At 36.6% G+C, this 14,324-nt stretch overlaps 1 protein-coding gene across 18 annotated transcripts in view; it reads right to left on the reverse strand.

Moving 5' to 3' along the window:
• rbfox1 (RNA binding fox-1 homolog 1) overlaps window positions 1-14,324 on the reverse strand; it is a 2,577,027-nt gene that overhangs the window by 161,751 nt on the left and 2,400,952 nt on the right. For 2 of the 18 annotated variants that reach the window (XM_039775126.1, XM_039775127.1), the window contains exon 1: window positions 2,553-2,656. The exons of the other annotated variants lie outside the window; for them this stretch is intronic. In XM_039775126.1, coding sequence (XP_039631060.1) covers window positions 2,553-2,585 — 33 coding nt within the window. In that variant the 5' untranslated portion in view covers window positions 2,586-2,656. Of the gene's footprint in view, window positions 1-2,552; window positions 2,657-14,324 lie in introns of those variants that run through there. 18 annotated transcript variants of the gene reach the window in all.

A 14,324-nucleotide genomic window follows, 5' to 3' on the forward strand; every position in this document is an offset into this window, starting at 1 on the left:
GAGATCATGAAACTTTCTTTGCTGGTGCTGATAAATAAAGAAAACTGTATTTGCTCCTAGTATACAGCTATCCGTGCTTTATGCATTAAATAATAAGAAAAACAAAGCAAAACACTGGTTGCAAAAATATAAAACCGGTTTAAATTTGCATTGGTGTTAAAAACAAAAAAACAACAGTTCAGTTGCGCTGCTACCAGAAATAAATTTCTAAATGTTTATGACTTTAATGTTTACTGTCCAATACTTCTTCAGATTTTTAAAGTACTAGGGTGTTGTACCGTGTTAGCCATTATGAATGTAGAGAAAAGTCATGCAAAATGACACCTTTTATTAGCTAACTAAAAAGATTACGATATGCAAGCTTTCGAGGCAACTCAGGCCCCTTCTTCAGGCAAGATGTCAGGAGAAGGGGCCTGAGTTGCCTCAAAAGATTGCATATTGTAATCGTTTTAGTTAGCCAATAAAAGGTGTCATTTTACTTGACTTTTCTCAGATTTTTAAATAAAGTTTCTAATGGAGTGTAGTGCACATATTACTTCAGAATTTGTGCCATTTCTAAAAAAAAATTAAGTAACTTAGGAATAAGGCATTATTTATCTTCTACAATAACATATACTGGTCCAAATCATAAGGTCCACAATGAAAATAAAGACTCTGGTAGCTGCCTTAGAATCTTTCAAACACAACACGTTATGAGAGGATTGCCTGAGCAACACACTCATTTTACACCATAGTCATGGCTTTTAATATTTCCAAGCAACATTAACTGATCAAGCCCTTCATTTACAAATCTGGGCAGAAAGTACGTTCAATGTGGACAAACAGAAAAAGAAACAAATACAAAGAGGCAGAAAAATTGAAATAATTCTTGAGAAAAATGTATTTGTGCAATATTCCCCCACTTTCTTCTGAAGAGGTATATCCCAGAGTTTAAGCTACCGGCATTTACACTGGACGTTCATTAATAAAAATAAATCAAATAAAGAACATGGCATAATAAGTACATTTAGTAATTATAAACACTACCTTCCACAAAGCCAACTAGGAAGGCAAATTTTGCAATATAAAGTATACTTTTTATCTCTCTCTCTTACACATATACACGCGCACACACACACACACATTATATAGCAGTTTGTGTATATAGCAAGTATTTTAAAAATCACTTGGTTATACAGATTGTTCTGTTTAAGTTATTATACTTTTTAGGGCAGTCAGAGAAAACAAAGGGTGCAAGAAAGTTGGAATTAGCATAATGTTTTGGCTTGAAATGTAATTAAAAGCACATTTTCAGCTCCACGATATGCTTTACGTGGCAGTGTATGAAAATCATGGATTTGTTTTCAGTTTAATGGCAAGTCCTAGCACAAAAGGAAAAAAATATGTTTCTAATTTGATAAAGGCTAGCAACAGACATGTCCATTGCATTAACTATAGGAGCTACTATCACTGCACGCTATTTTCTTTTCTTTTTTTTTCCAGCTATCACTATAAACAGTCAGGTTTTAAAATGATCTTTTACAACTGAGAAGCCCTCAAGCATGTCATTTTCATCTCAGTAACAGGGCAACACTGTTTTTAAGTTCTCTTTTAAAGATTTCTCTGACAGGCAATAAAGTACAGAACACAGTGCATTTGTTACTTAAGAAACTATACCAGTGCTGCTTTGCCGGCCACACCAAATGCAAAAGAAATGACACAACTCTTATAAATTAAACTCCACTCTTGAAAGCTAGCCTGCACTTATAATACAACTGAACACATTTTTCTTTATACAAAATTGGTATTTTTACAAAGATATTAAAGTTTTACATTTGCTTTCATTAAAAACATCTCTTCTGTACAATACCTACACTCCATTATAAATGCATATACCTAAAGAGTTTTCCACACATACTCATGACATACCTACACAAAACAGAGAAACATAGAATACACACACGCACATTTTTAAATGCTTTACATTTATTTTTATGATTATGCATACACATACAGAAGCATACAGTACATAAACGGCACATATTCTATGTATATGTATAATTGTGTGGTTGCAAATATACATATATTATATACGTACACACAGATATGCACACAGGTAAATATATATATAAAGACAGCCATATACCAAAAGATACCAATGTAGAAGACACACATATACAGTACATACACAGACACACAGATAGTCTTTTCTGATTCATAGTATAGTTTAACTGAGAACAAGAAGAAAGTAAAAACGAACATTGCAAACAACAACAACAACAAAAAATAGTATGTTGAACGCTTACATTGCCTTTACATAATTTAAATAATAAAACAGCCACAAAGAACATGCAGTAAAGAAAGAGAGGCAGCTGTTGATAATTAAGCTCAGGGAAATTACACAAGGGGCTCCTTCTTAACAGCACTTGGACAGACACTCATGAGCGCGCGCACACACACACACACAGACAGACACACAGTGACACGTGCATACTCAGGATTTCTCTGTGGTGTAAAGAAGAAGTTAGGACGAAATAATGCTTTATAAGCAAAACAACAGGGAAAAATAATACCTGCTGCACCATTGTGCTTCCTTTTTCCTCCATAAACTTAGCAGCTGCTCTAGTCCCAGGCCCTGAAGCATCTGCCCAAAGCAAGTATCAATTATGGATGAGGGCGTGTGTTCAGTGTTGTGTGGAGAGTGAGTCTTACGGGTGTTTGGGGGGGGGGTTTGGGTTTGTGACTGAAGGAGGGAAAGCTAATACAAGCATTTACTGACCTCCCACTCTTTCTACAACTGACTGCCCCAAACCATATCCAGATGGGACTCCACTTGATTTTTTTTTTTTTCTCCCCCTTCCTTTTCCTTCGAAGGCCATGCCCCATTAATCACAGCAGGCCACACCTCCATTGTCTAGCCATCAGATATTTTACAGAGCAGCAGTGGCCCAGGCATTTGGAAGAAGAGGGTAATGACACATCTTGACTGTATTAATATGCTGCTTTAATCAAGAGCGGGGTGTGTGCAAGTAAGTGTGTCTGTCTCCTTGACACACTTCAAGAATAACTCATATTAATATAATTTGACTTTTCCTTTTTTAGTACAGCTGATCCAGGTATATGAAATTATGCTATGAAATACATAACCTAGAATAATTTATTATAATTTTTCTGTAATTTCATACCTTCCTTATGCTTTTTAAATGCATTACTTAATAGTAATATTTGCAGCTCTAAAAACAGCCCATTTTAGAGATATCCCTATAAAAGGAAATCTTTCTGAATACATAATATACTTGCATTATTATTTTCTCCAGATTATGCAATTTTCCATCAATTCTAAAGGAAAAAAAAATAGAAGCAGTAAACCCTCTAAAGACCAACTATTATTATTAAAAAAAAAGATGTTGTAGAATCAGGAAAAAGTTTAAGTCATTAATCCAAACACAGCAAACCAAGAACCAGTCAGAGATATACCAGGCACCTAGACTTGACTAGGACACTTTTAAAACAAAAGCAGGTTGCAAGGGTGTTAAAAGGAGTTCTTAAATATTTTGCAACAGGACACTTATACTAAATACTATTACGCTGTTTTCAAGCATTAATTATTAAGTCAGGCAGCAAAGTTACCGAATAGCTGAAAACCACAAGGATGAAAGTGTAGCACTTTAACCAATGTATGTCTCCATTACACTTTATATACAAAAAATGTTTTGGAATGGGGGTCAACCTGAAATATTTTTTGTGTCCAGATATTTTTAAAGGGAAAACATGTCTAAATATAAAAATCTAAATTCATACTTGTTTGTTCAAATCCTGTGTATGGTCAATGTCAGAGTACCCAAAGGCATGAATGTTAGGTTGACTGGCAGTTTCAAATTGCCCCTTTGTAAGTGTGAACATGAGTAGACCTTTCAATGGACTGGATAGGCTGCAGACCCTCACAACACTGAACTGAGCATGTTATGTTATACTCTTAGTAAATCTAAATGGGATGTTTGAATCCTGGTGCCTTTCCCTCATTCAGCTAAGTTAACTTAACCTGCACATCTTTCAGGATACTGAAGAAAAACTAACACACAGAGGAGAATCCACACAGGTACAAGAAGAATGTCACTCAAGGAACTAGTTCATGAAGCAACACAACAAACTGCTTCACCACCCAGAAAAAGAAATACTATCCTCAAAAACAGAAATATTTAAATTAATAAAAACGCATTCTTTTACTGCTGTCTATATCTCATCAATAACTGCCAGGATGCCTAGGAAATCATTTAAACAATATGGGGTTTCTGACATGTGTCATAGACTTTGACATACTGATATTAATCTGCGCCAAAAATATTTAGATTCATAGAATTTTACCTCAGAAAATATGGAAAATATATAACGTTAGCCTGAAAAGTTTTAATTATGGGGCGCTTAATCTTCTAATACTGGGTTTGGCTCCAGAACCCTGTGACTTAGAAATAGATTAACTGGCCTGAAAAAAATATTTCTTTTTATCATGCATGTAGCACAACCATTCCACATTTTGGCCTAAATGAAATTTTTACAAAAAAGACCAGATTTCCACTCAATAACAACCACACCTTAGTGATTTCTTTTTAAGTTAGATTAAGCAGCTACCATATGAGGATATGCAGACACTGCCGCTCTGTGTACTTTTTCAGCATCAACTTGAAAGACGATCTATAATTGGTCTAATGAAAATGAGGGAGGAATGAATACAGGAATAATGCAAGGCACAAAGGCAACAGGCAACATTAGAAATAAGTCACCTCTGATCTTTTTCCCAACTAAAAACCACAAAGAACTACTCTGTTTTCTCACCCCTTCTCCCTTGGTCATTTCAGGCTAAGCTACAGAATCACTACCAGATTCAGATGCAGACTGACCTTGGTACAACGGACATCAGGATAGCTTTCCCACCAGGGACCCCTTATGTCTCTAACCTCCTAAATCTGCGGGTATTCAGGGAAGGCCATACATCCAAGGCAGTTTCCTTAATGCATTTTAATGGGACAAAAGACTTCCTACACTGTGTCAGATGAGATGCTTTTACTGCCATCTTATCCAAAATTCTTTCTCAAGACATGAGGTCAGACAACCTTGGCAAAGGCCCTCTAACTTCTTGTGGAATTACGTAGTACTTCTAATCTTCCTTCATCTTCATAGGTATCCATGTCTAAAGCATCTGGCCACTCATAATGTAATTGACAGACACTGCTACAATTGATAATATAATATACAATACAAATTTTTGAGTGGACTAATAAGGTAAAACATTTTGTAAGCGATGACTATTATAAAAGGACTGGGTCCATAACAGACATGGGTCAATACCAGAAGTCAGAAAGAAAGTATACAAAGCCAAATCACTAAACAAAACTTAAATAGTTTTTGTTGCCAGGCATCAAAAAAAAAAAAAGAAATCAAGAAACTGCTATTTAAATCAGTCTTAGACAAGCCTGGAATGCACATGGTGTTGATGACATCACTAGTACTCCCAGTGCATCATGGAAAGATTGCTACAGCAACGACCAGACAACTATCACCAAAATGGCACTGAAAACAGCAGTAAATAATTATAAACTTCTCAGAGAAGCCTCTGATCACAAAATATGGTACATCCTTGTTCCTTGAGTCTCAAAACCTCTTAACAACAAAACAAAATTATTTTTTTCTTGAGCAGGAGATGCATAAAAATGAATAACAGGAGCCACTCACAACAGTTGGAATGTGGGGTCACATGGTGAGTTAGAGGGAAGAAAAAACGGAAACATGCAACACTGTGTTTTAATTTTCAACACCTGTCCTGTAGAGCACAACATCTTGTTTTGCCAATGTATTTTACTGTATATCAAAATCTGGTACAGCAGTTTTTGTGAATGTGAAAATTTAAAATGAGACTGGTTCTGGAAAACATAAACATCTCTCTATTATAAAAACAAAATCTTGAGACAAGACGAGACAAGACTTTTTCCAAGAGAATTTTTCAGGTACCGAGAGACGAGACTATTGCCAAGAGATTTTTTCATGTCCCACCCTCCTCTCAACCATTTACGGTTAAGGGCTCAAGCCCACGGTCCTCTCACCTCTCATTTGTGTGAATGCTTTTGACAGACACAGTTCCTGCGCTCTCAGCTCTTATACATTTTTACGTATTCCTTAACTTTAAGTTCCCAATAAAAGAAGACTAGTGTCCATATCTTAATGAAAAATTTCATCCCAAAGGTTTCTCAACAGAAGAAATGATTACACAGGCAATCCTAGCACCGAGAAATGATGAAGTCAAGCAAATTTATGCAAAAAATGTCAATCGGTTACATGGCAAATTGGATAAATGCGTATCAATAGACAATGCTGAAACAGTTGGTGGTGATTATGCGGAAAATGAAAACAACAACTTACAATATATCCCGTAGAATATCTACAACCATTAACACTGTTGAAAGAAGGATGTATTGTAATGTTATTGGGTAATTTATGTACGAGTGATGGGTTATGCAATAGGTCAAACTTAGTTGTACTCAAAATTGGTCGAACAATTCTGACATGTAAAATTTTAACAAGTGACAAGAAAGGTAATGTAGTACATCTTCCGTGGAAAACATTAGACACCAAAGGGGATCTTGATATGCCATTCATATTAAAACATTTACAGTTTCCCGTTAGAATAGCTTTTGCTATGACAATTAACAAATCACAGGGACAAACATTTGAAAAAGTCGGTTTATTAGAGAGAAAGAAACAATATTCTCTCATGGGCAGTTAAACGTCACGAAGCAACTCCAAACATGGAACCAAAATTCAAAGTGATATTGATGAAAAGTTAATTCCAAATATTGTTTTTACTGAAATTTTACAGTAAAAGTGTAAAGTTTAAAAGTATTTGCATGTTAATTTCAAAGCTAAAAAGAACGAAAACATATAATGCAACAAAAAGCTCTAATGCAACAAGAAGCATAATTTTCTTTCAATTTATTACTTTTTACTATGGTTAATTACTTGCTGTAATGTAAAATAGTTAGGTCTATTATGCATATGTAACAATTCCCATGAAAATAACAATCTGTACGCACAGGGGTTGGCAAGTGAAGTGAGCAGGAGGCAGAGCCCCCTTGTTAATTGTTAAATTAACAAGTAACCTAAATCAAAACTTATTTAACTGAAGTAAAAATACCTGTGTCAATTAAAAACAAACTGACATGTGTTACTGAATTATAAAAATATTACTGCATTATTTCAGACACGTACTGTCCTTTTAAGACATTGCCTAGTTCAATCCGCTATTTCTTTAGTTCTGTCCCACATAATCTCAGCTGCAAGGCCTCTGGCCTTCTGGTGACAGCTAATGAGGATGAAGTTAAGTTCTTGCATAGCGTGCAATCAAGTAAAAAGACTTGAATAAAATTTACAGGTATACATAAAATCTTGCACATGTTAGCAGGGAGGCAGTGACTATTGCAGCAGCACTAAGTGTAAGGCAAGAAGCAAATGTGGTACACAGATCTACTACAGGACACAATCACAAAGTTCAGCAGAATAGAGTGCGCCAGATTCAATCCACTAGAGAAAAACTAAAAATAAAATATCAGTCTAGTTTTAATGCAGCTACATGCTATAGTTTTATGAAAGAGTATGATCTGGTGGCACAGCAGCTTATGTGTATACCGCAAATCTTTGAGGGCTTACATTTGATGATGGAAAAAGAGAATGAATGTTATCTAGTTCACCTCACCTTAACTGCTGTTCATAAAAAAACAAGAAAATGATCAGATTCAGCTGTTTCTGATTAGCTTCATAAAGATTCTTATACAGTCTCAATAACAAATGCTGGCCAGTGAAACGTTAGATTTTTTTATATAAAAAAAGAAAAAGTAACACACTCTTTGTAACATGTTGTATTTTATAACATGTAACTCTTATAATACATGCATTTTTTGTAAGTAATGAGTTCCTTTTAAAAGATAACATTTCCCAAAAAGCTAAGAAAAACAGCTGCTTATTCGAACATTTGCAATAAATTGTCAGGTCTGTTATGTCCGTGAAAATATTCCAAGTATGATGCATTCACTTGTGGCTAATATTTAAAATGAAAATTTTTGTTTATTTTTACATTCACTCAAGCTGTATTAAGTTATCTATGGCTTTTCGGGGTAGGGCAGTAGGAATGTGTTTTCTGAATGCTGAGCTAATGGGCCATTATTTAGAACAAAACGATTCATGTGACACTTGGTGTAGCCTTGGCAGATACAGAACTGAAAAAATGCTTGTCAGTTTTAGTGTTAACAGGCTTATATCAGCGAATGGTATCCACTTTATTAGGCAATCCACCTTATTAGTGCAAAGTTAAGATGTTTCAAAAGTAACAACTTAAATTCCCAGTGTGGGCTGGAATATATCAGCAAACAATCATTGTCAGATTTTCTTTACGAACAAGATAAACAGATACCTCTCTGCTTTTAATAATCCTATTTTTTGATTTGAGTCTTTCTTGAAACTGTCTTCCCACTTTATCAACTTTTTCTTTTCTTAGTCATAGAAGCAGGATAGGAAAGTAACTATCACCCACTTGTTCGAAATCAGCATGAAGAGAAAAAAAAATTATGTCTGCGCATAAAGTTGAGGGAGGGCAGCAGTTTGTAAGAAAAGCAACATACATCATGATCAGATGGCACTTTACTACATTAAAAATACCGGTGTAAACATGCTAGCAGATGGATCACACAGACTTCATGGTCAGAAATGGATAATGATCACATTTAACAAGAGAGGAAATGCAAACAAACATCAAGTGAAGTAAGCTGTAGAAGGCGACCTAGCCCTGACACTTGCACAACGTTAAAAAGGGAGTGAAGTGGCAGTGACAGCACGTGTGCAGTCAAGCTGCCATCTCTTTCATTAGACTGTTACATTATTGGCATCATTTTAAAACATTAAAGTTCTTTATGGTAGTGTGGTATGTTACTTTTTTTACTTTTTCTTCTTGGGTCACTACGGGCTGACAGTTTCCATTCGAACTATAGGTTAGTAGCTGTGGTATGATGTACTTCACAGACAGATGTGAGCGGACACAGACAGGTAAATTAAAATAAGATATTATATATATATATATATATATATATATATATATATATATATATATATATATATATATATATACATATACAGTATATATGAAACAGATGTTAAAGGAAGTCTTTGAAACTGATGGTCATCACAGGATGTATGTAACATGTTCTGAATGCTGATGAAGCAAGCTGCTTTGAAAAGGTCCAAGGCCCAGATTCAACACACAAGCCCCTTATTTGAGATCCCTTGTGTAGTGATAGGAGGTGTGCTCCGTGGTATGTTGCTGGAAAGATGAGGAACTATTGCTCAGGCTATATACAGACAGACCTGCTCTTGACTTCTGCTGTGCTCTTTATCACCCCCTTAAAATATCTGCCATCCCAAGATACCTTTTAGCACATAAGACACTGCAGAAGCAAACAGAATACAAACGCTTGTAGCATATTTCTAAAGTTCCAAGAACACTTTACAAAAATGTATACAAAACAAACAATAACTACAGAAAATGAATACCAGAATATCTACCAATGAATAGCCAATCAACATGGGTAGGATGTAAGGAAACAGAAACAATTCCAAAAAAGGAAGAGAGAAGGAAGGCAGTGTAGAGAATTAAAGATGTGATTTTAACTGGGTAACGAACCTAGGCTGGACTGTAACCTTGTCCCTGAGTATAAACTAAGATCCCAGGTGATCCCTGTTTACTCCTGCTACTTGATTTCTTTCCTGGCCTTGACAAACGCTTGAAGATATATATGATTACGTTTGTTGGCAGTTTTGTGGTTGATCCAACATCACATTTCAGAGTTCTGTCTTTCTTGTTGGACATCAAGTCTGACTTCATTTCTGCTCTTATTTTTTGATTCTGTGGAATCATTCTGACTGATGTTTCTGGAACTTATGAATAAAAAGTCATACATCAGGAATTATAAAGTTGGACCTTATAAACCACAGTAGGTTGACTGTTCCCAAGGGCATCACATCACAGAAGCTTTGTTAAATCACAGGGGTAACAAAAAAAAAAAAAAAACTATTTATTGAAATGGAAAGTCAGAATTCCCAAGAAAGTGTCTCTTGCTTAGCTACAGTACATACACTATGAATATTTAAGGATATACTGTACATGATCATAATGTATAAAGGACATTTTGCATATGTTCAAGATTATGAGTAAAGTTATCAACTATAATACAAATTATCAACAGGAAGAACTCAAATTAGATGCAATGAAAAAAATAATGTCCAGTAGTGCATGTTTCTTTTTTTTTTTTGCATCCATTACACGTCATATGGTCCATTCTTTATTTATTAAAACCTATCAGCATTAGAAAGCAATGCTCAAACCATTAAATTTCACTTGTCTATCACACTATCAGAAGGTATTAATTTAAAATGTCCCAACATAACTAATGAAGAGGTATCAGTGCATGAGCTGGCCAGGTAAAAGACATAAAAGTGATAACAGAATATTTAATTCAAGGAAAATTGCAGTGGGGAAAACCAACTATAACAAATAAGCTTTTACTGGCCTGAGATCAATGAGGTTGGTCACTTTTGTAGCTCATGTCCTGAGTGTCAATTGTGACAGATTCCCAGGATGACCTGAGCTCCTCTCGTTCCCCTTCTCGTGATTGACATCCCCTTTGAGGATATTTGGGTAGACCTCATAGGCCTTTTACTTCAGAAACATTCAAGGAGGTGGCCAAGACAAAACGTCTAAAGACCTTGGTTTACCATCCCCAGACTGAAAGCTTAGTTGAGAGATTTAATCAAACATCAAACAGATGCTGAAAAAGGTGATCAGTGAGGGTGGAAGGAACTGGGACCGCTTACTACCCTTCGTGCTAATTGCCTACATGGGTTTCTCCCCATTTGAACTTTTGTATGGACGACAACCCCAAGGGATACTGAGTATCCTAAATAAAGGCTGGGAGGAGGAGGCCCTCCTGTCTACTAATATACTGGAATATATCACACAATTATACAATAGACTGGAGAAAATATGGCCGATATTAAAGAAGCTTATGGAGTAGCCTCAAGCAGAACACGCCTGTTGTTACGGCCATGGCATGAGTCTTCAGGATTTCCAAATAGGAGACCAAGTCATGGTCCTTGCTCCAACTTCCCACTCCAAATTGTTGGCACATTGGGAAGGCCCATATGAAGTTAAGGAGAGGAAAAGGCTCATTGACTATTTGGCTAAACAACCTAATTGCCAGCTGAGCGAACGGATATGCCATGTAAACTTGCTGAAACCATGGAAGGACAGGGAATTTGACACCCTCTCAATGAAAGGAGCTCAAAGTAGCTAACCTGTCTGTCCCAGAAGTGGTGAGCGCAACACCTAGACGGACCTCTCTGGTTGACCACAACATTATGACTGAATCCGTTGTAATCATTAGGGAGTGTCCCTATTCCCCAAGGCAAAATGAGCAGAAATGAAGCTTGAGATCAGACGTATGCTGGACCTATGGGTGATCAAAGAAAGTCACAGTCCGTTGTCTAACCCTATCGTCTTGGTCCCTAAGCCAGATGGAATTTGGAGGTTCTGAAACGACTTTCGTTGACTTAATCAAGTTTCCCAATTTGATGCCTACCTGATGCCATGAGTGGACAACCTCCTTTAAAGGCTCAGCAAAGAATAATTCTTGACCACACTTGACATGACAAAAGGATACCAGCATATTTCTTTAATGCAGTCAGCAAAAGCAAACACTGCATTTCCACGCCCCTAGTGGGCATTGGCGGTATTGTGTCCTGCTATTTAGCTTACACGGGTCCCCCACGAAATTCCAGCGTCTGGTGGACAAAGTGCTCCGGCCCCATAATGCTTAGAGTGCTGCCTACTTGAGGGAGCATGAGGGAGGAACATCTACAGCACATCAAGGCAATCTTCAAACACTAGTGGAAGCGGGCCTATGATCAACTCGATGAAATGCTTCTTCAGACTGGTGTGAAGGGCCACTGTCAGACCACAGTGTTCCAAAGTCACTGCCATACTAAATAGATAGATAGATAGATAGATAGATAGATAGATAGATAGATAGATAGATAGATAGATAGATAGATAGATAGATAGATAGATAGATAAACTTTATTAATACCAAGGGGAAATTCACATTACTAAATTGGCCCCATCTGAAAACCAAGCGTTAAGTCCAAGTCTTTTTGGATTTAATAAGCTACTATGGCTGGTTTGTACCTCGCTTCTCAGAAAGGTCAACAACCTTGACAGATCTAACAAAGAAGACCCCTAAATATGTGGTTTGGGATGACAAATCAAATGCTGCATTTTGTGAACCTTAGTGCAAGCCCTTATGTCAGAATATGTCGCAAGACTTCTCTCTACCTTTTATCCTCCAGATGGATGCTTTGGATGCCAAACTGGGTGCCATTCTGAGCCAAAGCATCAATGGTGCTGAACACCCCATCATGTTCCTGAGCCGGAAACTGCTGGATCGGGAGACCAGGTATGTGGGAGTTGAAAGGGAAGCCTTCACAATCAAATGGACAGAGACAATGCAGAGGTATTACCTTCTAGTGAGCTTACCATGGTCACAGACTATGCTGCTCACCAGTGAATGGTTCTGCACACGGAGTGGAACCCACGTGTCACAAGGTGGTTTTTAGACCTCTAGCCTTATTGTTTCACTGTTGTTTATCGTAGGGGCTGTCTCCAGGATAGATAGATAGATAGATAGATAGATAGATAGATAGATAGATAGATAGATAGATAGATAGATAGATAGATAGATAGATAGATAAACTTTATTAATACCAAGGGGAAATTCACATTACTAAATTGGCCCCATCTGAAAACCAAGCGTTAAGTCCAAGTCTTTTTGGATTTAATAAGCTACTATGGCTGGTTTGTACCTCGCTTCTCAGAAAGGTCAACAACCTTGACAGATCTAACAAAGAAGACCCCTAAATATGTGGTTTGGGATGACAAATCAAATGCTGCATTTTGTGAACCTTAGTGCAAGCCCTTATGTCAGAATATGTCGCAAGACTTCTCTCTACCTTTTATCCTCCAGATGGATGCTTTGGATGCCAAACTGGGTGCCATTCTGAGCCAAAGCATCAATGGTGCTGAACACCCCATCATGTTCCTGAGCCAGAAACTGCTGGATCGGGAGACCAGGTATGTGGGAGTTGAAAGGGAAGCCTTCACAATCAAATGGACAGAGACAATGCAGAGGTATTACCTTCTAGTGAGCTTACCATGGTCACAGACTATGCTGCTCACCAGTGAATGGTTCTGCACACGGAGTGGAACCCACGTGTCACAAGGTGGTTTTTAGACCTCTAGCCTTATTGTTTCACTGTTGTTTATCGTAGGGGCTGTCTCCAGGATAGATAGATAGATAGATAGATAGATAGATAGATAGATAGATAGATAGATAGATAGATAGATAGTGAAAGGCACTATATAATAGATAGATAGATAGATAGATAGATAGATAGATAGATAGATAGATAGAACTTGATGTATATGAGAACATTCACATATGTTTAAATACTGAATAATTAAATTTAAAAAGCATAAAAATAAATAACAATATACCTTGTCGGAGGCCACAAGAACACAATGTATAGTTCCTATTTTTATTTGTATTTTTCGGCAATCTGTCAAATTCCAAATTCAATAAAAGTAATATTCTCATATTTATACTAGTAGTAATAAATTATAGTTGCATGTTTTTGGCTTTAAAGACACCTTGGTTAAAATTACCCAGAATATTGCCTCAGGAAATGTATTTATTGCTTTTGGATTGTCCTATGTAAAATGTTCATTTTTCTCCAATTTCCATGTGATTAAACAAGGTGCTATTGGACATTTTTCATGTCTTTTAAAAATGTTTTTTTGCCCACCTGTCATAAAATAACTTCTCTCACAGGAAATTTGTAAAGATAAGCTTTTTCTGATATTTCTGTATCTGGCTTCTCACAAAAAAGCTTGCACTACAATATGTCAATATGTTTTACATTTAATGTCATTATTTCTGTTCAGTAGTACCCCATGGTAACCCGAAAACACTGCACAAAGAAAGCAATATTACAAGACAGTAAGTTTTTGGTAGGCTGACCTTTACACTGGTTGCAGATTTTTGACAAAAGAAAGAGTACAAAGATCACGCTGCTAGCCCCAACTTGAGTCAGCCATGCCTCATTCGATTGAGTCTATTCAAATTTGCAATATTGCATCTTGTGAGGTGCACCCATGGAGCACTTCAGGCAATACTGCACCTTCTTCATCAGACAAA

The sequence above is a fragment of the Polypterus senegalus genome, chromosome 13 (assembly GCF_016835505.1).
Source record: "Polypterus senegalus isolate Bchr_013 chromosome 13, ASM1683550v1, whole genome shotgun sequence".
Classification (NCBI taxonomy): Eukaryota; Metazoa; Chordata; class Cladistia; order Polypteriformes; family Polypteridae; genus Polypterus; species Polypterus senegalus.